General features: G+C 38.9%; 1 protein-coding gene across 31 annotated transcripts in view; it reads right to left on the bottom strand.

Annotated features, from left to right (window-relative positions):
- The window catches only part of EndoA (SH3 domain containing GRB2 like, endophilin-A), a 125,476-nt gene that overhangs the window by 3,863 nt on the left and 95,341 nt on the right, over nt 1–26,272 (bottom strand). For 28 of the 31 annotated variants that reach the window (XR_013875177.1, XR_013875179.1, XR_013875178.1 and 25 more), the window contains 11 exons: nt 24,980–25,043; nt 22,723–22,797; nt 22,286–22,390; nt 21,858–21,935; nt 19,964–20,032; nt 19,379–19,474; nt 18,844–18,905; nt 15,766–15,815; nt 14,836–14,945; nt 1,778–1,869; nt 1,048–1,138 (listed from right to left, as the gene is read on the bottom strand). Coding sequence is in view for 3 of the 31 variants with exons in the window: in XM_080149025.1 (XP_080005151.1) it covers nt 1,063–1,138; nt 1,778–1,869; nt 14,836–14,945; nt 15,766–15,815; nt 18,844–18,905; nt 19,379–19,474; nt 19,964–20,032; nt 21,858–21,935; nt 22,286–22,390; nt 22,723–22,797; nt 24,980–25,043 (877 nt within the window). In the remaining 28 variants the exon portion in view is untranslated. Of the gene's footprint in view, nt 1–1,047; nt 1,139–1,777; nt 1,870–14,069; nt 14,133–14,835; nt 14,946–15,765; nt 15,816–16,946; nt 17,015–17,329; nt 17,933–18,843; nt 18,906–19,378; nt 19,475–19,963; nt 20,033–21,857; nt 21,936–22,285; nt 22,391–22,722; nt 22,798–24,979; nt 25,044–26,272 lie in introns of those variants that run through there. The other 3 variants (XR_013875186.1, XR_013875185.1, XM_080149026.1) reach the window with 2 other exon arrangements.

Genomic DNA, 26,272 nt, shown 5'->3' with positions numbered 1-26,272 from the left:
TGTGAACCTGAGTACTTTTTTTAGTGAATATACTAGTTTTATGTTTCTCGTATTCATTCGAATCCGGTGGATAGGAACCGGTTCTCATCCATACGAAAAAACTATGTCTAGCATCATATCATAACCAGCTTTCTACGAATATAAAAATGTACAATCATAAGATTAAAACCAATGTTTTTAGCCCGTGCCTTCGGCACCACGGGACTAAAAAAACTGGTTTTAATCTTATAATTGTACATTCTATATCCGCGGAAAGCCGTTTATAATACGATGCGAGAATAACTATTAAAGTATTTATATCGACTAACAGAAATAAGTTTCACCATAATTTTATTCAAAAAAATCTTTGAAATTATAAGCATTATTTGATGAAATATCATAAAATGTTTTGTTGAGTGCTGACTGTTGTTTCAAAAGCTTAAGACACAAAAGCATAGGTATTTTATCGATGAAAAATGTATTTTTAGCAAATAGTGTCAACAGATTGATTAATATGCTTTTGCATTTAACAGCATTTGAGTATGTTTGGCGTGTTTTTTTATTATGCTCTTTGAACTCCTCAAAACATTTGATGATATTTCTTTCATTGATATTTTATATAAAACCATGGTGAGACTTATTTTCTTAGTTCATATGACTATAATAAACATAAACCTAGTGTAATAACCAAAAAATACTAAAATTCACTGCTGGAAGGTGCTTAAAATCACTTGCTGTCGTTCGTGCATAGTCCCCTTTACAATAAAAGTCAACAAAGTATTGGTTGTCTGTTACTTTACTCCCCAAAACAGACATATTTATAGTATAGATGTATATAAATACAACTACCTCCATTTCTTTTTCAAAGGCCTCTTTCGTCTGCTACTAAATTATTTTCTGCTGTGTTAATATAAGCGACACCATTGGTTGATTTTCGATTACCCAATAGGTTGCACAAGGTGGTTGCGATGGGGAGTTATTTAACCCTTTCTCCCTCTAGTGTATTACTCTATTCTCCCCCAATACTCTGGGAGACATTGTTCTTGCATGATTTAAAACAGTACTTACTTTAAATGATAATGCTTAGGGTAGATTGACCAAAACATTGACATAATTAACAGGGAAGCATCCTGTCTTTCCATTCAAACTTCCTTCATACCTAAAATTAATTATTTATTAGGGTTAAACCGGATATCCGGCCGGATACCAGATAAAAAAATTATCCGGTAATATGCTGGATATTGAAACTATCCGGTAATATGCTGGATATTGAACGTTGACCATATATCCGGTATCCGGTCAAAAAAGTATCCGGCCCAACCCTAAATTATTTATTCTCCTACTTTTCTTTTAAAATGGTAAATATTTTCCAGTATGGCTTCGAAACCGATTAATATCCGCTGAATTAGAACCGGTTCTCTCAGCCATACTGAAAATTATGTATAGCATCGTATTATAGACAATTACCAACAGACATCATACTACTTAGTATCCTTTAAAAGAAACAGGATAAGTGACTGTCCGTTTCTACCAAAGGATCTCGCTAACCGCTGAACCGATATGGTTTTCCTTTACAGGGTAGATTCTCATAGAAGGTTTATAATATTTTGGGGTAGGGTACCACCACCCTCCCGAGAGAAATCGCCCTAGAAAAATAACCCCCCGCCTCTTAAATTTTTTAAACACAAAAATTGAAATTGTTTTTTCGAATTCAACTCCCCCCTCCTCAAGTGCCCCTAGATGCTTCTGGAGGGGGGGGGGGGGGGGGCTAGCAGCTAGTTATAAATATGAGACTTACCAATTTTCATCCAGCTTTGCCTTGAGAAGTATAATGTCTCCCTCCTTGAAGCCAAGTTCATTAGAATTCTCTGCCTCAAAATCATACAATGCCTAGGTAACAACAAGTTCATTAGAATTCTCTGCCTCAAAATCATACAATGCCCAGGTAACAACAAGTTCATTAGAATTCTCCGCCTCAAAATCATACAATGTCTAGGTAATAACAAGTTCATTAGAATTCTCTGCATCAAAATCATACAATGCCTAGGTAACAACAAGTTCATTAGAATTCTCTGCATCAAAATCATACAATGTCTAGGTAATAACAAGTTCATTAGAATTCTCTGCATCAAAATCATACAATACCTAGGTAATAACAAGTTCATTAGAATTCTCTGCATCAAAATCATACAATGTCTAGGTAATAACAAGTTCATTAGAATTCTCTGCATCAAAATCATACAATACCTAGGTAATAACAAGTTCATTAGAATTCTCTGCATCAAAATCATACAATGCCTAGGTAATAACAAGTTCATTAGAATTCTCTGCATCAAAATCATACAATGCCTAGGTAATAACAAGTTCATTAGAATTCTCTGCCTCAAAATCATACAATGCCTAGGTAACAACAAGTTCATTAGAATTCTCTGCCTCAAAATCATACAATGCCTAGGTAACAACAAGTTCATTAGAATTCTCTGCCTCAAAATCATACAATGCCTAGGTAATAACATGTTCATTAGAATTCTCTGCCTGTCATGTACACTAATGTATGTACACTTTCAGGCCACCAGTCCACTGGAGAAGAACAACGGGTTGCCTGCGGCTCACTGCGGCAGACATTCTAATTTCGCGGTTGCTAACAGCAATTTAAAGATTTTCATTTTTCAGACCGCTTAATTATAATGTCTGCCGGCTCTTTGGAAAACTAAGCTGTCCAGAATTAACATCCAGGTACAGCTTAGTTCTTCAAATCATTAACCTTTCCACCTTCCCTATTAACAAATAATGTAATTGGGGGGAGGATAGGACAATAGCTTAGGCCGGGTGAAGTTTAGGTTTCCACCAAATTTCCCAAAATATAACTCTATTTGTTTAGGCCTAAACATCAACACTTCCACAATTACAGACCATCCATAAATGCACCAAGGCCCACCTGGAGACCCCAACAGTCCCCCCCGTCTGGCCCCGCGCATCCTCTGGATACCTCTGGATTCTGTGGTAACTTGATCATTCCCTGCATTGCAGTCACAGGTAGAACATTTTGCTAAAGCTGCTCTATAACTATCCTGTCTGTAAGTCTTAAGCCTCAAGGGGGATATAGCATCCTTCCCGCACATTGATGTTTACAGACTGTTAATTCTGTACAGCTGCTGAGGTGCTTTACAACTAAGTGCCACCCACCCATAGGACAACTCCTTGTCCTCTTATTTAACAATAACTGTTAAGTAAGCCGAACCTGTTTTTCTCCCTACCCATAGGACAACTCCTTGTCCTCTTATTTAACAATATAGCTGTTAAATAATCCGTACCTGTTTTCCCCCCTACCCATTTTCACCTCCCTGATAGCTTGCGGTCCCTGCCATACTGCGCCATACTAAAGACAACAAAAATTCGGTGAAGGTTCTCCCCTCATCATTTATTTGTTGTAAAAAAACACAAAAATATAAAAACACCAAAAAATATAAGCTAAAGAGAGGTTATAATTTAAATAAATAAATTAACAATAGCATTCAGTGGTCAATGAAGGAGATTTTCCTCACTAAACCGCCCGGAGCAATTACACGCTCAAGGCATAACACCCTCTATCATCCATCTAACTCACACCCCACCCCTTCTCACACCAAACGTTCACAATCCGACTCTGCGACTGTTGCGAGTCGTCGGCCTAAAACCGTCAGAGTTTTAGCCAAAAAACATAAACTCAACACCCCGTTTGAATTACGCGCCAAAAAACTCCTTAAAACAAAAAAAGCGCTACTTCAACGGCAAAAACCGGTTGACCGCAACTCCAGGCCCGTCGTTTCCTCACGCAGGCCCAGCGTTAGTCGCACCCCCCCAGGCCAAAACAGCCACCACCGTAGCCCATCCCCGTCACCTATCCGAGGATTCCCTACACCCCCTGCAGCTCCCCAACTACTTGCAGCCCCCCACTTACCCTCCTCACCTGTTGATCCACTGGTAGCTTTTCCCGTTATACATCCGTATAACGGCCTTTCACCACAAACCCCCACAACCCCTACAGATACTGAAGAGTTTGAGCTAGCCCCACAGCAACTAGATTGGGATAATTATTCCCCCATACCATCCTTCCAAAAATCAGCTTCAATTCTTGAAGAAGCTTTGGAACAACTCTATTCTGAAGATTTACAGAAGGAGGTTCAGGACGAGGTTTTTTATAACCCTGAACAGTTCCCATTACACGACCACCTCCCAGGCTCCGCTTATAACGCTTCCACATCGACACACAATATTAGTGTCGATCTATCTGCGCTTGTTACAGCACAAACCCCAACCATGACTGATGAGGCAACCAAACTCATTATCGAATGCGATGAGTGCATGATGATAGACGAAGACTGTCAGAGCATAATAAATAACCCTGACAGGTTTAGCATTGAAAAGCTAGACAATAGTCTATCATTGTTGGAAGAAAAAGCCTCGTCAATTCGCCACATCATAGCTTTCTTTCGCAACAGCCCAGACCCAAGGGTCACCGAAGCTGACATGAACAAAGCGTTACAGCTACGTATAGCCATGCGCTCAAAAATCGAGTTCATTCATGAACATCGTACATCACGTTTGAAAGCTCAACCGATTACGATGACTGCTGCTCCAGCAGTACCTCTCTCTACTTGCTCTGACGACTCGACTACCACTTCAGCAGTCGGATCCGAGGCAGGTACCTTACCATGTGATGGCCAAGTAATTGTGCCTCCAGCAGTTACGACTCAGGCCACAGCTGTTCCTGCTGCAACTATGCCCCAGCAAACAGCTCCCATCCCCAACCGCATAAATCCTACGACATACGCGGTAAAACAAGCAAGAGTAAAACAAAAAAGGGACCCCTTGCTTGTTGAGCTTGACGATCTCTGCGAAAAGTTCGGCGACCTTAAAACGACCGAAGTTAAGCAGTTAGGTCAGTTCAATAAACTTAATGCTCAATTCAAAGAGCTACTCGAAAAGGCACAGCGTTCCTTACATAAAGCCAAAACGCTTTGTGAGGACGCGATGCTTACGGACATGGAGGAAGATGCGACAGCATTGGATGCCCAGTCCACCACGCTCGAAACTGAAATATCCAGCGTGGAATCATACGTTGAACGCTTGAGGGACCGTTTCGGAGTACCTATCTCAGGGCACTCCTTCAATCAGCGCTCTCCCAACATCCCTATCCCTCACTTCTCCGGGGCCAAGACAGATAAACTTGACCTCTTTACATTTCAAAAGAAGTTCCAGATTTATATCGACTCAATGCCGTCTATAGCAGAAGTCGAAGCATTGGAAATCCTGAAAGAAAACTGTCTCCAGGGCAATGCGCAGATGTTGTGCTCAGCCGAAAAATCTATTAAGGCTTGTATGAAGCAGCTGTCGTTCCACTACGGCAGCAAAACCAGCATCATAGCCAAACGTAAGGCTAAAATCATGGAACTGGGACCATGCCCTAAATACAACTGGGAACAGCAGATCACATGGATGGTAAAACTCCGTTCATTACTTGCTGATACCCAAGAATTTGCAAAAGAGAATGATGCAGAGCAAGCCTTGTACCACGGCAAAACGGACATCGCCAACTCTGTACTGAACCTTCTTAAAGGGGACTACTTTAAGGAGATGTCTAAAAAATTCCTGCTTAGCGCAGACGAAAATGGGGAGGAAGATGGCCAGTACTGCTATGAGCAACTTCTCCTCTTCTTGGATTGCGAACTACGTCAGCTCCAATACCAACTTAACCAGCATGAAGGAGCATCCCTCCATACTGGTACCGCATCCTCTGGTGGTAACAATACCAACTTGAGCAGCGGCAACTCCGGCAATAGACAGTCCAACCAGACTGGTAACAACCCTGGTCAGAAAAACTCGAACCGGAGTAAACCAGCCTCTCAAACTTACACGGCCTCCACTTTCTCGGCCTCAGAAGACCCAAAACAACGCCCTAAAGGCAGGGCCTCTGATAAGTCCGCTAAGACACCCATTCCACTTTTAACATACACAGGCGCTGCTTCTAAGCCTGTACCAACTGATTGCGCGCTTTGTCAGAACATACACACATATTTGTTCCAATGCCAGGTGTACATCAATACACCACATAAGGAGAAACGTCAACTCCATGGCAAGACAAAAGCCTGTCACAGGTGCCTCAGAATGGACGCCAGCGTCAATTTCGACAATATTGACGAATGGTGGAACATCCACAAAAATGACTGTCGCACCACCTTTTACTGTCAAGCTGACAATTGCCAGTACGCGTCTGCTCATCGTGTGCAAAAGCATATCCTCGCCTGCTCTATTCATGTCGAGCAGAATAAAAAGAGGTTAGACGATTTCCGCAAGTCATTGCCCAAGGATGTTCCTATAACATCTGGCAACCTTCTGTTCATGGATAATATTACCATGAATCTCCAAACCTCTGACACCACACCTGACGTTTCCGACCCCAACACCTTCCCTGATGTTGCTGCCCCAGGCATCTTCATGTGCCAAAACGTCCCTGATCTTTCCGGCAATCCGCTGTTTGTCTTTTACGACAGCGGTTGTGGTACAGCCGCAGTTTCAGCTTCTGCAGCGGCTAGACTAAATGCCACAGAACACCGCCCTGGACCCACCCTCATGAATGTAGCAGGTGGTAAAGTCGTCCATCTTCCCTATGGCAGTGACAAGTTCACACTGCCATTAGTCGACAGTGCCATGTCCGCAACTATAATTGCTGCAAAAATGGACACACTGACGGCCCCATTTCCTCGTTGGGAACTCACAGAGCCTTATGGTGACCTCGCAAATCACTACAAAGGCCACGAGCTTCTCCCTACTGTACCACATGTCATTGGCGGAGGCCAAGTCGACATAATCTTGGGGATCAAGTACAATTACTTGTTCCCAATGCGTATCTGCTCACTGCCCTGTGGCTTATCCTTATACAGAAGCCCACTCAAGGGCATTGATGGCCACACAGGTGTACTCGGTGGCCCCCACAAGGCTTGGGCCAAAGCAGCCAAGACTGTAAACTTTGTTGGTGCTGCTCTCTTTTTCACCAACGAGTTGTCTGCTTACCGCTATACCACTGAAACACTTCTGAACAGTGGTAGGAATTGGTGCGCGGATTCCTTAACCGACACCTTTCCATACCTCCGTCCAATCACTGTTGAGGAAAAAACAGAGGAGGACACTTCGCTGGATGTTCATACATACAGCTCCGATATTCAACACGTCAAACGACATGAACGGAAGTATCTTGAGAGTGAAGACATAGGCACTCAAGCACCTTACCGTTGCATAGCATGCCGTGGATGCAATGATTGCAAAAACGGAGACATTCTGGAAGCAACCTCTCTCAGAGAAGAGGCCGAACAACTCCTAATAAAAAAGTCCGTCAAATTCCTACCTGACGAATGCCGGATCGTAGCATCTCTTCCCTTCATTGCTGATCCGGTCAAAGAGTTACAACCAAACAAAAATAGGGCCCTCAAAGTTCTGGAATCGCAGCTGCGAAAACTGCAGAAAGATCCAGAGGCCAAACTGCAAGTTATGGCATCACATGACAAGTTGGCACTAAACGGCTATTCATGTGACATTGATGACCTGTCCCCTGAGGAACGAGCCTTAGTAGACAATCTGCCAGGAGAATACTACCTCCCTTGGCGCTTCGTCACTAAAGAAAATTCTCTCTCCACTCCAGTTAGAGTTGTCTTTGATGCGTCTGCAACTACCTCCTCAGGTAAAAGTCTGAACGATGTCCTAGCAAAGGGCACAAACAGGCTCGAAAAAATCTTAGCTCTGGACATCAACTTCAGAGCAGGACCACATGCTTTCGCATGCGACATACGGATGGTGTACAACCAGATCAAGTTGGATCCATCTGATTTCCGCTGGCACAAGTACTTGTGGGTTGATAGCCTTACCCCTGGTGGCACTGTCAGAACGCGCATCATGCGTACCATCATTTATGGGGTCAAACCTTCTGGCAATCAAACTGCAGAAGGCCTTGAACAGGTAGCTCAGTATGTCATGGACAACCACCCTGAACATACTGCAGGTGCCCAGGTTCTCAGAACCAAAACTTATGTTGATGATACTTCTGATTCAACAGACTCCGCAACTGAACTAGACAAACTCATTGCGGGAGTCAAATTTACTCTTGACTTGGCAGGCATGAGCGTCAAAAGCTTTGTCAAATCTTCAGCTGTACCTGAAGACACCGTGTCCAATGACGGCACACATGTTAGCTACCTCGGCTATCGCTGGGCCCCACTAGCTGACACTCTCAGCTTGGATGTCAAACCCCTGTCGTTTGGCAAAACAAAACGAGGGAAAAGACCCCCGCCAGTAGAAGGCAGTCTGGAAGAGGCTCTTCTACTCAGTTTCACGAAAAGAACCATCCTGTCGCAAGTTGCCTCAAACTTCGACCTTCTCGGATTCTGCACCCCCGTGACTGCTAAATTCAAAGCAGACTATCACGATCTCCTCTCTTACGCTACTGGTTGGGACGATGGGCTCCCAACCAAACTGCTTCCAACATGGGTGACCAACATTGAAACGATGCAACAACTCGCGTCAGTTTCCTGTCCACGGTCGGTAATCCCGGCAAACTCCCAACCCAAAGTTGATCTGCTAGTATCCGTTGATGCTAGCCAAAACATGGCAATCGTGTGTGTGCATGTTAGGTCAATATCTCTCTCGGGGGAGGTCACTGTCCGATTGGCCGCTGCCAAGTCAAAGATCGTGACTGGCAGCACTATCCCTCGAGCAGAGCTAAGGGCAGCCGTTGTAGGCACCATTCTTGCAACAACCGTTGCCAAGAATCTCAAAGACAAGGTCGACAAAGTCACCTATTTCACAGACTCTACTGTTGTGTTGTCGTGGCTTCACCAAGACGCACGTCCTCTTTCTCTGGGCGTACGTAGCTGCGTCATCGAAATTCGACGGTTCTCATCCCCGGATCAATGGCGTCATGTTGAGTCAGAAAACAACATTGCGGATCTCGGCACCCGGTTCCTTGCCACTATTAAGGACATCGACGCCAAATCTGAATGGCAAAATGGCAAACCCTGGATGTATCTTGATTACCAGGACATGCCAGCCCAATCCTTCCAAGATCTTAAGCTAACAATGGAAGCGAAACAGGCCGCTGCCCAAGAGGTCAAAATCCTCCATGGTGATACGAAATCACCCCAAGAAAGAACGGCAGAGATAACCAAGTTCTCGAGTTATCTCTACGACCCGTGTAAACGGTCATGGCCAAAATCTCTCCGGGTCATGGCCATCGTTCAAAAATTCTGCTTTTTCGACTTTAAATCATACCGTCACAACAAGGCATCACTTCCACAACCCACTCCTCGGGTTGTCCAACTCTTGGACGAGGAAGTTCAGAAGGCGGAGAAATACTACTTTAGGCTCGCCACTAAAGAAGTGCTTAAATTTTCCAACTCTAAGGCCCACGGCAACAATGTCATCACTGACGACGGCATTATCAAATACAATGGTCGTATTGTCGAGGGCACCAGCATTGAAGACGCTGACAATATCATGCCTGATTTGTCTCCCCTCCACTTTGTTAGACCGATAGTTGATCGGTATAGCTTGATAGCATACTCCATTATGCTATACGCCCACCAAGAGCTTGCACTACACAGGAATGTAAATGCAACACTCTTAGAATCTAGGCACATCGCCTATATCCTCCATGGCAGAGATCTCTCCAAAGAGATTAGAGCGGCTTGCCCACATTGTCGTAGGTTCAAGGCCAAGCTTCTAGAAGCTGAAATGGGACCAATCCACCAAAACAGATTGACCATTGCTCCCCCGTTCTACTACTGCCAACTTGACCTGATGGGTCCGTTCTTGGCTCACTGTGAACACAACCACAGGTCCACAGTCAAGGTTTGGGGTCTAGTCTGTAGAGACCCAGCCTCATCCGCAACAGCGTGTTATGCTATGACTAAGTATAATACAGACGCCTTTCTCCAAGCATTCCAACGATTCGTTCATCGTTATTGCTACCCTAAAAAGGTCTTCATCGACCCAGGAGCACAGCTCATAAAAGGCGTAGCAAAATCGGAGTTTTCCATGGCTGACATCACTAAAACGCTCAATGGAAAAAGTTGCAGCATAGAGTACGAGGTCGGTCCCACTGCTGCTCACAACTATCAAGGTTGTGTGGAACGCTCAATCAAAGAAATCAAAACCTTGTTCCATGCAACATTTAACGGTCTCAAACTGGATGTCATGTCATTTGAGACTGCCTTTTCATATATAGCAAATGAGATCAACAACATGCCGATCTGCACGGTATCCAGAACGGAGGATGTAGGTCACGCAGACCTTATCACGCCTAACCGTCTGATACACGGCAGAAATAACAGGCGTGCCCCCACTGGACCAATGAGGGTAGAACAACCCTCCCGCCTTTTGGAACAGATGGAACGCCTCTACCAATCATGGTGGCAGATCTGGCTATATGAACGCCTTCCAGACTACATCCCAAGACCAAAGAAATTTGGCAAGACAGGTCCACAACCAAAAGAGATGGATATCGTTGTTTTCCTCCGGTCCCCAGATGAGTTGATTGGCGATCAACTCTGGCGTCTTGGTCAGGTCCTACACCTCATCACTTCTGATGATGGTATTGTCCGTCAGGTAGTTATCCGTTGGCGGAAACACTGGAAGGAAGAATTTCATGAGACCAGAAGGAGTGTCCGGCACATCGCCATCCTGTTCTCCGAGGACGAGCTCTCACTAGTTGACCAAATCAGGTCCGCGGCCTCCAAGTGTGACGAGTCGTACGCTTCGCACAAAAAAACTAATAAAACTGTTCCTGAAACGGGTTAACTCAATGCGTTGCAAATGAGTCACACCCGTTGAAACTTTGGCTGAACCTGCCATAGGCTGAATTTGCCGAAGATAACAATTAAACCTTACGGACACGCATTACGATGTTGTGCGTCTCCGATTTCAAATCCCCGACTAATAAAGGCTGTAGTTGCCGAAAAAATATAATTTAACCGACACGCATTACGATGTTATGCATGTCCAAAATTCAACTCTGCTATTAATAAAGGCTGTAAGTGCCGAAGATAAAAAACCCTACCTCATAACACTACATAATCCTGCACATTGATTTTAATAATGTCATTATTAAATATTCAATTACTACGAAAGAAAAATCCTGCTTAAAGGTTCACACTCCCTTTAATAACTTTAATAATCTCATTATTAAATGTTATCTTACAACAAGTAGATGCTGCCTAATGTCTTTAATAATCTTATTATTAAATGATTGATTACCCCAAGAAGTTTACCCCACTTACGAGGATTGATTCCAGCCGAAGAGAACCTGGATTAGTATTAATCATATATTGTAAATTTAAAATTGTTTACAAAATAGTTATTTATTTATTCATTTTAACCCATTGTAAACGATACGCCCCATAAAAAAAAAAAAAAAAAAAAAAAAAAACATACATTAAAGGCTATTGCTGCTGGGCGTATCGTTCTTCCTATCTTCTGTAAACTGCAGTGATCAACCCGCACCCCTATGTTCTTCTTTTTCTTGCCGGGAGTGTCATGTACACTAATGTATGTACACTTTCAGGCCACCAGTCCACTGGAGAAGAACAACGGGTTGCCTGCGGCTCACTGCGGCAGACATTCTAATTTCGCGGTTGCTAACAGCAATTTAAAGATTTTCATTTTTCAGACCGCTTAATTATAATGTCTGCCGGCTCTTTGGAAAACTAAGCTGTCCAGAATTAACATCCAGGTACAGCTTAGTTCTTCAAATCATTAACCTTTCCACCTTCCCTATTAACAAATAATGTAATTGGGGGGAGGATAGGACAATAGCTTAGGCCGGGTGAAGTTTAGGTTTCCACCAAATTTCCCAAAATATAACTCTATTTGTTTAGGCCTAAACATCAACACTTCCACAATTACAGACCATCCATAAATGCACCAAGGCCCACCTGGAGACCCCAACAGTCCCCCCCGTCTGGCCCCGCGCATCCTCTGGATACCTCTGGATTCTGTGGTAACTTGATCATTCCCTGCATTGCAGTCACAGGTAGAACATTTTGCTAAAGCTGCTCTATAACTATCCTGTCTGTAAGTCTTAAGCCTCAAGGGGGATATAGCATCCTTCCCGCACACTGCCTCAAAATCATACAATGTCTAGGTAACAACAAGTTCATTAGAATTCTCCGCCTCAAAATCATACAATGTCTAGGTAACAACAAGTTCATTAGAATTCTCTGCCTCAAAATCATACAATGCCTAGGTAACAACAAGTTCATTAGAATTCTCTGCCTCAAAATCATACAATGCCTAGGTAATAACAAGTTCATTAGAATTCTCCGCCTCAAAATCATACAATACCTAGGTAACAACAAGTTCATTAGAATTCTCTGCCTCAAAATCATACAATGCCTAGGTAACAACAAGTTCATTAGAATTCTCTGCCTCAAAATCATACAATGCCTAGGTAACAACAAGTTCATTAGAATTCTCTGCCTCAAAATCATACAATGCCTAGGTAATAACAAGTTCATTAGAATTCTCTGCCTCAAAATCATACAATGCCTAGGTAATAACAAGTTCATTAGAATTTTCTGCCTCAAAATCATACAATGCCTAGGTAACAACAAGTTCATTAGAATTCTCTGCCTCAAAATCATACAATGCCTAGGTAACAACAAGTTCATTAGAATTCTCTGCCTCAAAATCATACAATGCCTAGGTAATAACAAGTTCATTAGAATTCTCTGCCTCAAAATCATACAATGCCTAGGTAACAACAAGTTCATTAGAATTCTCTGCCTCAAAATCATACAATGCCTAGGTAACAACAAGTTCATTAGAATTCTCTGCCTCAAAATCATACAATGCCTAGGTAATAACAAGTTCATTAGAATTCTCTGCCTCAAAATCATACAATACCTAGGTAACAACAAGTTCATTAGAATTCTCTGCCTCAAAATCATACAATGTCTAGGTAATAACAAGTTCATTAGAATTCTCTGCCTCAAAATCATACAATGCCTAGGTAACAACAAGTTCATTAGAATTCTCCGCCTCAAAATCATACAATGTCTAGGTAATAACAAGTTCATTAGAATTCTCTGCCTCAAAATCATACAATGCCTAGGTAATAACAAGTTCATTAGAATTCTCTGCATCAAAATCATACAATGCTAGGTAATAACAAGTTCATTAGAATTCTCAACCTCAAAATCATACAATGCCTAGGTAACAACAAGTTCATTAGAATTCTCTGCATCAAAATCATACAATGCCTAGGTAATAACAAGTTCATTAGAATTCTCTGCATCAAAATCATACAATGCCTAGGTAATAACAAGTTCATTAGAATTCTCTGCCTCAAAATCATACAATGCCTAGGTAACAACAAGTTCATTAGAATTCTCTGCCTCAAAATCATACAATGCCTAGGTAACAACAAGTTCATTAGAATTCTCTGCCTCAAAATCATACAATGCCTAGGTAATAACATGTTCATTAGAATTCTCTGCCTCAAAATCATACAATGTCTAGGTAACAACAAGTTCATTAGAATTCTCCGCCTCAAAATCATACAATGTCTAGGTAACAACAAGTTCATTAGAATTCTCTGCCTCAAAATCATACAATGCCTAGGTAACAACAAGTTCATTAGAATTCTCTGCCTCAAAATCATACAATGCCTAGGTAATAACAAGTTCATTAGAATTCTCCGCCTCAAAATCATACAATACCTAGGTAACAACAAGTTCATTAGAATTCTCTGCCTCAAAATCATACAATGCCTAGGTAACAACAAGTTCATTAGAATTCTCTGCCTCAAAATCATACAATGCCTAGGTAACAACAAGTTCATTAGAATTCTCTGCCTCAAAATCATACAATGCCTAGGTAATAACAAGTTCATTAGAATTCTCTGCCTCAAAATCATACAATGCCTAGGTAATAACAAGTTCATTAGAATTTTCTGCCTCAAAATCATACAATGCCTAGGTAACAACAAGTTCATTAGAATTCTCTGCCTCAAAATCATACAATGCCTAGGTAACAACAAGTTCATTAGAATTCTCTGCCTCAAAATCATACAATGCCTAGGTAATAACAAGTTCATTAGAATTCTCTGCCTCAAAATCATACAATGCCTAGGTAACAACAAGTTCATTAGAATTCTCTGCCTCAAAATCATACAAAGCCTAGGTAATAACAACAATTCAGGGAGTTAAAGCCAACAAATAAGAAAATATTATTTTAAAACTTTGGGGACTAGTGAAATAAACAACCCAATGTCCTCTCCCTTCCTGAGAACAATTAGAAATATGGCCTCACAACAGATAGATGTTTTTCAGAATATTTTAAGCAAAGAATCTTTAAAATCTAGTCCTTAAAATGTTAGTATGTCCTGTATTTACACAGTTTTGCAACAAAGGGGCCGGGGTCATTATTTTCCGTAAAGTTGGGTGCAAGCTTCCAATCAAATGCGCTAATTAGGTCAATATGTTCTTATTTTTTAAAAAACTCATTGTATAATTAAACGGATAATAAAAAACAGTTTGACATAATAAGCGCATTCAACTGGAAGCTTGTACACTAGCTTTATGGGAAATACACGAAAAAATAACACCCTTTATATACAATTTTAATTAGACTTATAGAATAATATTCATCTGAGTTCTGACACTCTGCAAATATACTAATGTCTGATTTAAGAGCTTCACTGTTATGGATGTTGTCATCCTTATTTTTCAATTTTTCGCTTCACTTCATTTTGGATAGGAGTCAGACTTCTGTCCGACTGTCTGTCCATCTGTCTGTTCGGCTGTCTGTCTTACTGTCCGTCTGTCCTACCTGACAAGAAGGTTGGTTGGAGCGCAGAGGGCTAGTGGCTGGAGACACACTTGTGGAGCCCTCTCCATACCCAGAACTTGTCCAACTTTTCTGCTGATGGGTTGGAGTTCCTAAATAAATGTTGTATAGTTATAAATAGTTACGTATCAAAATCAGCTTTCCGCTGATATTAGAATGAAAAATTATAAGATTAAAACCAGTTTTGTTGGCCCTTAGAGGCCGAAGGCCAGGATTAATAAAACTAGTATTAATTTTATGATTTTTAATTTAATATTCATGGAAAATTGTCTGTTATAAAATGAATGGACAGATATTGTTATCCTTTAAAGTGAACCTTCCTGCCTATAGGTCCAGGGTATGTTAATACCTCCTTTTGGGAAGGGTACCTCCACCCTCTCAAAAGAAATTTCCCCTAGGAAAAATTAAACCATGAATAAATATTTCTTTAAAACTTTGAAAGGGGGGGGGGGTGTATGAAAAGCTAACAGAAGAATATTTCCATTCTTATATAATATCTAATTGGGGTGGGATATTATTCCTTAGATTTCAAGGGATAATCTAGAGAACCCAAGGGCATAATTCGCTTTTAATTGGATACAATATGCTAAATCTTTATATTAAATATATAAATAGCGGCTATTTCCCAATAGGACTTTAGAGGCACTGGAGGAGGAAGGAGTTGAATTCGATAACCCAATTTTAAATTTTCGATTTAAAAAGAAAAGAAAAAATTGGAGGCGAAGTATTTTTTCTAGTAGGTGGTGGTACTCTCCCTCAAAATAGTTAGGTATAAACCTTCCCATGGCCTATGGGAAGCTACCCTGTAAGAGAAAACCATTAGGTTCAGCGGTTTACGAGATCCTTTGATGTAAACAAACAAGCAGACTGACAAGACATCCTGTTACTTTATTATAAGGATGTTATAATTACCTGCTGGGGACAATGCTGGAGAAATCAGAGTACTGCTGACTGGCAAATTACTGAAAATAAAGTTTTATTAAACCATATTTTTCACAACTACAATTTTATAGGTACTTCATTTATTTACCTACATTTTTGCTACATTTAAAGTAAGTATGCCGTCTAAAAAAGGGATTTTTTGGAATTGAGGCTCTTTTTGCATAATGTTTTATTAATGTTTCCTTTTTCTCTATATTTCACGAAAACAATTTAAATTCAAATTGAATTAAGGATATTTTAATTCTAGTTATCTAAAAAGACAGTTACAAAAAGGGTTTTTTGCTTATTTTTTTTTGATCAAGTTTAATTTTTCAAGAAAATTTAATTTAAAAATTTACCCTACTACTTACACATTCTATATAACCTAAACAACAAACAATGACAAACAATATAAAAAAAAAACAAAAAAAACATGCAACATACTAAAAAGAAAGAAAATAAGTGATCTGATGAAAACAAAAGATAATGATTTAACATGCTTGTCTGAACAAATGTCTCAATACAACATTTTACTCAGGGATCTTAAGGGATAGGAAAATGGTTAATAAATTAATGTACCCTAATTATGGTCAACAAAATTGGACTGTGGCTTAAGATTATTGCCAATGCATCCAAATTAGTATTTTTAAAACTGGTAAAACTTATGTTAGTTGTTAGTAAAATAAAGATATTGAAACCTGGAGAGGCCATAGCCGTTATTTAAATTGTTATTGTGTTGTTGCCCCCTGCTGCCTGTGCTGCCAGGTAATCCAGGAGCACTTCTGGAGGGAGCTGTGGCTGGGGGCGGCATTGATCCTCCTCCCCCACCCCAGGTGGACCCCATGCCCCCGCCCTGGCTTCTATTATTCTTAGGCGGGGAGGGAAAGGCGGCCCAATTATTGGCCATATTATTATTGTTGTAGCTCTGTTGATGGCTGTTGTAACTACAAACAGTTCATATTGATATTTTAACAATGTGTCCAATTTATTTGAGAATTAGGAATAATTTGTAAGAAATAGGAAGAACTTATGAGGTGGTAGAAAAATTCAACTTCCTTAAGTTAATACTTGTTAAATTAGGAGCAAAAATACACTTTCCTACTTGAGAATTTGTTAAAAAGATCAATATTTTCCTAAAGTCAGTACTATTTTGTGGAGGAGCTGAGGGGGGCGGGGCCAGCCGAGCTGATATCTCTGCTGACTCCCATGGGTCCAGGTTGGCGATGTACTGGTCATTATTCTGGCAGAAACAGGTGGCTTCATTTTATAATTTTGTAAAGAAAAGAATCTACAAGTATTTTTGTTCTTCCTGATTTATATTGCCAACATAAAAAACACTTATTGTGTTCAATAATGAGCAGTTTTATTGCTTTATGAAGTACTAACATTACCTAAATAATTTCCTATGCTATTTTCAATTTTCCCTTGCTATTGTCAATTTTCCAACACTATTATCAAGTTTCCCATGCTATTATCAATTTTCCCATGCTATTATCAATTTTCCCACGCTTTAGGTAATCAATTTTCTCAAAATATTCTTTTTGTGAAACCATGCCTGTGTAAAGGATGGCTGGGATGTTGGTCTGGGGGCAGCGGAGCCTGGGGTGCAATTTCGAATATCCACATCAGTCTCAACAAGGACAATTTAGTCCATAAGTATTAATAATGGTAGAGATTTAGTAAACAACATTGAACATATATCAAAGTAGCAGAATTTACTAGCAGCTGCAATCAAGGATCTAAAGGGATAAGACAATGGCTGATAAATTTATGTGCACCCCCAATGATGATACACAAAATAACTCCTTCTGTAGAAAACAATTAATAGTTGAAACGACTGGATACTGAACTGAAAGTTGTTGAGCCAACGAATAAAAAATCTTTGGTGACTAGTGTAATAAAGAGACCTATGTATGTCCCCTTCCTCCCTAAGCTGCCACCCCCAAAATATAACGATTTCAGGGAGGGAGTAAAATAGCCCTAAACCATCCCAAGACTTACATTAAATCATTAAACACAATTCCAGGTTAGTGAGATCTTAACAGACAAACCATAACTACATCCATCTTGATATAGATATTGGCCTGAGTAAGGTGATGGTGTGTTATTAGCTGATCTTGCTGTTGTAGCTGTTCGTGAATTTTTCCTGCTTGCCAATCTTAATCAACACACATCCAGTTTTTTAAAACCCCTCATCAATTACCTCAGATGTTGTCCATATATCTCAAAGGTTATGGTCCAACAATCCAGAATAACCAAGGGGAGCCAAATGACTCCTTTTCTGTCCAAACACCCGTGGTATTAGGTTAAGTAACACCCATCAGACAACCAACTCTATGATTGCGCGACCTTTGTCTGAGAAGTCCCAACTGTGCATTGTAATGAGTTGCGCCTGTTTTGGGCCACAGCATTCCCTCTACTCTTAACAATCAATGTTGTACACATAGTAGCAGTAGAAACAATTTTTCACGTCTTTAGTTATGATGTGGTGTTAGCTGAGATTTAAATCTATCACCTCCCTGACGACAAGCATATGCGCTAAAAGTTAAGCCAGGATCTATTTTGAAGACGACATTTGATTCCGCCTATTTTTGGGCTCAACAGACATTCTCAGCAAAATAGTAATACTAAGATTTTGTAATGGCCATAAATCAAAACATTTTGAGACATTTTAGACGTGTTTGAAATAAAGATTTGAAGCTAAAAAATAATCACAAAACTTAACACAAAACTTTACATGCTAAAATAAATAAAATTAATAAAATATGCTATCAATAAACAAAGAAAATAAGAATTTTAAAAATGGTAAAGGAAATTTTAAAATCTACTCTAAGGAATCTTTTTTACATCTTTAATTATATTTTTAGGGATTTTAAGGGATAAGACAATGGACGATAAATTGATATGCGATTCCCAATGATAGGCAAAATTATCCCTTCTGTAGATTGATAAATTCATGAAAAAGTTAATAACTTCAATCTACAAAAGGGATTATTCTGTTTATCATCAGTGGGGATCTAAATCCATTTATTGTTCATGGTCTTATCCCTTGATGTCCCTGTTGCTGACCTGTTAGCACTAGCTGGACGCATTGACCGCTCAGCCATGGGCGCAGGCAAATCTCCAGAGATCTGAAGGAAAAAAAAAGGTTTAACAACAAATTCTTCATAATAATTACAAACGAGGACATTTTTGGCGCGGATACAGAAAATGGAACTGTGAACTAATGGAGGCCCGACCGCCGCTCCCGCTGATTTTATTTTATTTTTCTCGTTAAACTGGAAAATTTGATTGATTTGAGACTGAACTTTTTTTTCAAATAAATTTCCCCTATAATAATATTTATCACCCAACAGACAACCAACTCTTTGATTGCATACCTTTGTCTGGAAGTCCTAACTGTGCTGTGCATGCTAATGAGTTGCGCCTTTTTTTTGAACCAAGACATTTCCCCTACTCTGTCTATTCCATCTGACATAGCAGCAGTAGGAACCATCTTTAACATCTTTGGTTATGACGCGGTGTTAAGCTGAGATCGGAACTCGTCACCTCCATGACGACGAGCGGATGTAACATAAATCAATCAATCAATCAATCAACTCACCTCCACCCCAAGATCCTCCAGTGTCTTCGGCGTGAAATCCCGTTTTGGACGGGCGCTGGCATCGTTTGTCTTTGTATACAGCGTGTCAGTAAGGCTCTAGAAATATTTAGTTTATTAGTAGAGGTAATATACTTACGTGGTTGGATTTTCCACGCATTTATTTTTTTCCCATGCTTTTATTCATTTTCCCACGCTATTATCAATTTTCCCACACTATTAGTTTTTCATCCATGTTTGTCTTTGTATACAGCGTGTCAGTAAGGCTCTAAAAATATTAAGTTTATTAGTAGAGGTAATAAACTTATGTGGTTGGATTTGCCACGCTTTTATTTTTTTTCCCACGCTTTTATTAATTTTCCCACGCTATTATCAATTTTCCCACACTATTATTTTTTTATCCATGTTTGTCTTTGTATACAGCGTGTCAGTAAGGCTCTAGAAATATTTAGTTTATTGGTGGGTAATTTAGTTATGGGATGGATTTCCCACGCATTTATTTATTTTCCCACACTTTCCTTTTTTCTCCCACGTTTTTCTTTGTATAAAGCGTGTCAATAGGTCTCTAGAAATATTGATTGATAATACCTGTAAAACTTCAGAACATTGTTTGTGATATTCCAAGAGGGCATCTGCAAACTGCACAAGCTGGCTTATCTAGACAACAACAATATAAGTAAACCACTAAGAGGGTATTTTTTTTCTCGCGTATTTTCCTTATCGTTGAAAGTGCATTTAACAAGTCTGGGAATTTGGAGTAATGAACCATAATAGTTATTTCTTTCATCGTATTATAAACAAGGATGGCAACATCCATAAAAGCGAAGCACTGAAACGGTAGGACAAACGGACATTAACACTTGTATAGTGTCTAAACTGAATCATCAGAATATAAAAGTATAAGAGTCGAAGCAAAAATGTATGTAAATTTGTTGAAAAACTGCTTGATACAGGATAATGTTTATGGACATACTTACGTTTTAAGGGCTTGATTATAGAGTTGCTTCGCTTATAATATTGATCTTTGTTGTCCCAGGAATCAATATACCAAAAATCAGATCAAACGGATAATTAGATCACATAAAAATTTGTTGTTAAAAAAGTAGAAAAATCAACATGTTTAAAATGGACATACGGACATTCTGGTTATGATTATAGAGTTGCTACGCTTTCTAAATCGTACCTAACTACAACAGGAATCATCATGCAAAGTTTGAAATCGATAGGACAATTCTAACATGCCTAAATTAACGAATAAAATCTATCTATCTCGGACGGACGTACGGACGGACGGACGGACCGACCCTAATTATAGAAAAGCTTCGCTTTTAACAAAACAGCTTTCTGCGGATATAAAATGTACAATTATGATTGTACATTTTTATATTTGTAGAAATCTGGATATAATACGATGCTAAACATAGTTTTTTCATATGGATGAGAACCGGTTCCTATCCACCGGATTCGAATGAATACGAGAAAAAGTGTTTTTTTTATAGAATATGATAAATATAGGTAGGTTAGCCATGACGAATAAGATAATAGAAAAAAAATTACTTTTGATATATTTCCAAAAACTAGGGTTATACGATTCTAGCGATTTGCATGACATTATTCTACTATTGACACCGACAAGTTAAGCTGCAGAATTTGAATTTAAGAAATAGGACGTATTAAATTCATTAATCAATTAATCTTCAAAAAAAGGCACTCTGAAAAACGGGCATAATTTGAAAACTATGAAATGTTTTATTCTGTTACAAACTGCCCCATGTCAATGAAGAAATGAGATATTGATTATCAATTTCTATCAATAATACGTCAGTTAAATTAAGCAATACGTTTATTTATTCCATAACAAAACACCCTGTATAAGCAGGGTTTCGGATCCGGATCCGCAAGGATCCGCATATTTTCGAGTCCAAGGATCCGGATCCGCAAAAAAATGCGGATCCGGATCCTTGGACTCAAAAAAATGCAGAAAAAAGGGAAAAATCTACCTAAATTTATATACAATCTCAGTCATTCTCTTGATGAGAGACAATCTTTAAGGGTTAGGGTCAGGCGTGAAAATTAAAAGTATTTTTGACTTCGAATTAAAGAATAAATATTTTTGAAAGGTTTGGTGATTTTATTTTTATTGTCAAGGATCCGGAACCGGATCCGGTAGGATCCGGATCCGCACTTACCAAATTTTGAGGATCCAGATCCGGATCCGCAAAAAATCAATGCGGATCCGAAACCCTGTATAAGTTTAAACAAGTTTGTGTGTAGATATGCTACAAAATTGCATTAGTACAGGATACTGTTCAAGAACATATTTGATAAAAAAAAAAGAGGATTCCCATATAAAATGAAATAGCTGGCCTGTTTATGTACCTTATAACATTTTGATCTGACTAGATGCACTTTTTAACATCTTTGGTTATGCTACGGTGGAGGGCTGAGATTCACCCCCAACAACCAAAGGAACTTGAAATACCTGTTCTACATCATTCTCCATGATGTTGTACATTCCCATCTGGGCCAGGTGCAGGCTCTCTGCAAACTTATCCTCTGCCTGAACAACAACCAATTATTTTCCCACGCTATTGGTTATTTTCCCACAATATTGGTTACTCTCCCACGAATTGGTTATTTTCCCACGCTAATATTTATTTTCCCAGCTGTAACCAACAACTATTTTTTTTTACAAATAAAAAACTTGTAGGTAGAGGTTATAGGACTAGGTACCTATATTTTCCTGGATTTTCTCACGCTATCCTTTTTTTCCCACGCTGTCATTTATTTTCCCATGCTTGTAAACATAGGTAGTAAGTGGGGGAAGGGGGAGTGATTAAACAAATACCTAAATTGGGGAATAGGAATTTATACGACCCCATATACACACACACAGGGGGACTAACTTACCATTTTGATTTCTTTTTCCGAGACCGCTGCCCCGCCCTGGACACGACGTTTCTTACAGTCATAGTCCAGCTTACGACCTACCAGCTTCTTCCTGTGATGTGCCACCTAACAGATACATAAGATTAGATACTAGATAGAGATAGTTGGATAGATAGATAGATAGAGATAGTTGGATAGATAGATAGATGTGAAAACATGTACATATATAGATAGACAGATGTATGGATGGATGGATAGATAGTTCGAAAGATAGATGGATAGATAGATGGAAAGATAGATAAATGAATAGATAGACAGATATAGATAAATATTCAGTTCGTTAGATAAATAGACGGATAGATAGCAGGCTAACTAGATAGATTAATAGCTAGATAGATATTTAGAAAGTTAGATAGCTAGATGGACTGCTAGATTGATAGATAGATAGCTAAACTAACCTCTTTAAGATCCTTATTCTGTAGCTGGTGCAGTGGCTCCAAAAAGTTCTGCTTTACATTGTCATCAAGGGCATACTAAAACATTTTGTTTATCATCATTGGGGATGCATTGTATTGTAATCTACAGATGGGGTAATTTTGTAAATCATAATTGGGGAAGTATCAATTTATCGTCCATTGTCTTACTTAACCATTATAATAAACAAAATTACTCCTTCTGTAGATTGAAAGTATAGGGTCGAAAAGTTGAGGAAGGACTTCCCATAATTTCCTGGGGCAAAGTTCCTAGAGGCTAGGGACGCACCGCCTGGTTTCTTATAAAATGCACAATTTTGAATTTAATTAACAGATTTCTTTTGTAAAATATATTTCATTATTAAAAAATGCTCCTTTGTTCTTTTTAACAAAAAAAAACAAGTCTGACAACAACCATAGGCTGCGAAGCACAAAAAATCATGGATTGACAAACGGACAAAGTGATTTATATAGCAGATGTTCAGTTGTCATAAAGAATAACTAGAAAAAGAGAGAATATGCGTTATAATAAATACAATGAATGTAAAAAATTAGTTTTATGTCTTTTAAAGCATGACCAACAGACTGACAGACAAAGTAAAGGGGGGGGGGGGGGGGGGTTTAATGCAACCATCTCGTAATCAGTGAGCAAATGACACTTAGAATTCGAATTTCCATCTGAAATTTTGCATGAGTAATCCTTGATAGGTCTAATTTCCTTAAATCGAACAAAAAGTTGGAAAAGTATCGGCTAGCGGCTCAGCCGTTTTTGCCTATTTTCAGGGTAAATCCATCATCAATTACGTAAATCAACTTTTTAAAACATAGTTTTGGTTTAATTCATATTAAATGATAGCAATAACCAATTTTAAAACTTCTAGTACCAACAGCTACCGTCTAGAACCGTTTGATAGCGTTTTGGAGTAGAAAAGAGTATTATGTTGAGAGAGGTTTCGTGACTAATTTGCAATATAGATATCAAACAAATGGCAAAACAGATGAGCCGCCAGCCGTTAGCCGTTACTTTTCCAACTTTTTGTTCGATTTAGGGAAAATAGACCTACCAAGGATTACTCATGCAAAATTATGGATGGAAATTCGAATTCTAAGTGCCATTTGCTCACTGATTACGATATGGTTGCATTAACCCCCCCCCTTATATACTGGATGCTCGACGGGAATCTGCACCAAAATATTCAGCTGTCTACCTATCTTAAATAACAGCCGAGAAAATTTAAATTTCCCTCATAGCGTTACACGACTGACGGACAAAGTAATTTATAGATTAGCATCACTAGGTACTAAACAAGGATGATAACATCCATAAAAGCGAAGCTCTGAAACGGTAGGACAAACGAACATTAACAATTGTATAGTGTCAGAACTGAATAATCAGAATATAAATGTATAAAAGTCGAACTAAACAAAATTGTAAGTAAATCTGTTGAATAACTGCTTAAATACAGGATATTGTTTAAGGACATACTTACATTTTCAGGACTTGATTAAAGAGATGCTTCGCTTATAACAATGTACTTTATTACCAAAAATCAGACCAATCGGATAATTCTATCACATAAAAATTTGATGTTAAAGTTAAAAAGCAAAATATTTAAAATGGACGTACGGACTTTCTGGTAACGGTTATAGAGTTGCTTCGCTTTCTAACTTGTACCCAACTCCTATAGGAATCATCATGCAAAGTTTAAAATCGATAGGACAATTCTAACATGCCTAAATTAACGAAAAGAGCTATCCGTTACGTACGGACCGACCCTAATTATAGTAAAGCTTTAAAAAGAGAATATTCAAAGTAATGCATAAAAGGTATTAAACTCTAACTTATGGTTTAAATATGAGGGAGAGAGGACATTGGAGGGTTAACTATACTACTACCCAAAGTTTAATAACAACAATAACAGGGGCTGGAAATAGGAGAAAAGCTACCCCAACTATGAAAATAAGACGAAACGCCCCTTAAGAAGCGAGGTTACGAAACGAGACAAAACCAAAAATTTCTTTGACTCTATAGCCTTGTGATCACTGAATCAACGAGGTAATATTCACCTTTAAGTCTAAGGGATCTAAAGGGATAAGACATTGACAAATTGCCCCTTCTGTGGATTTTAATTAACGTTTGGTCACTGAACATAATGAACCAACCAACCAAAAGTCTCAAAAAATGTTAAGCCAAAGAATAAGAAAACGTTATTATAAAACTTTGAGGACTAGTGTATTTTACCTTTAAGTCAGCCATTTGCTTCAATGATTCTCCTGTTTCTACTAAAGCACTTCCAAATACGGACCTGAACAACAAAAGAATTAAATATACAGTAATTTTTACCTAGCAGCTACGCCGCGCCCCTAGAGGCATTTAGAAAAACTTGTGGCATAAAAGAGATAATAAAAATAATAGGCAATTACTAATAAGAAAGAGAGAGATAGATAAGAGAGAAAAAAAGAGGGAGAGAGAAAAAGTGAGAGAGAGAGAGAGAGAGAGAAAAAGAATGAGTTAGTGAGTGAGAGAGAAAAAGATAGAAAGAGAAAGAGGGAGAAAGAGAAAAGAAAGGGTCAAAAAAAGGAAATAAAAAGACTATGTACTTACTAATGAGAAAGAAAGAGAGAGATAGATAAAAGCAGGGTGTCGGAGCCGTTTAATTTTGATGCGGCTCCGGCTCCTACCTTAAAATTAATACATCAATTTTTGTTCATTATTGAATTTGATAATATAAAATATTTTGCTTTTATTTGATTAAAGCTATATAAAAGTAGAAGGATGTGTGTCTCTTTGTTAAGTAACAATAGTTTTTCAGTTAATTATATGGAAAAAGACCGTTGCCAAATTATAATATTACTTTTAAAAAATCATTTTTAGCTAATCTGGAGCCAGAGCCGTTTTTAACGAAAAATACGGCTCCGGATCCGGCTCCGGCTCCACCAAAAATGTTGCTGCTCCCGGCTCCGGCTCCGAAACATTGGATAAAAGAAATAAAACAAGGATGACAACATCCATAAAAGCGAAGCACTGAAACGGTAGGACAAATGGACATTAACACTTGTATAGTATCTGAACTGAAAAATCGGAACATAAATGTATAAATGTCGAATCGAAATTGTAGGTAAATTTGTTGAAAAACTGCTTAAAAACAGGATAATGTTTATGGACATACTTACATTTTTGGACTTGATTATAGAGTTGCTTCGCTTATAATATTGTTCTTTGTTGTCCCAGGAATCAATATACCAAAAATCAGATCAAACGGATAATTAAAACACTTAAAAATTTGTTGTTAAAACAAGGATGACAACATCCATAAAAGCGAAGCACTGAAACGGTAGGACAAACGGACATTAATACTCTTATAGTGTAAGAACTGAATAATCAGAATATAAATGTACAAGAGTCGAAGCAAAGTTGTAAGTAAAATTGTTGAAAAACTGCTTAATACAGAATAATGTTTATGGACATACTTACATTTTTAGGACTTGATTATAGAGTTGCTGCGCTTATAACATTATACTTTGATGTCCCACC

This window comes from Acartia tonsa, chromosome 15, assembly GCF_053477335.1.
Source record: "Acartia tonsa isolate MP-2025a chromosome 15, ASM5347733v1, whole genome shotgun sequence".
In the NCBI taxonomy this organism is placed as follows: Eukaryota; Metazoa; Arthropoda; class Copepoda; order Calanoida; family Acartiidae; genus Acartia; species Acartia tonsa.
This window is presented reverse-complemented; position numbering and strand designations above follow the sequence as displayed.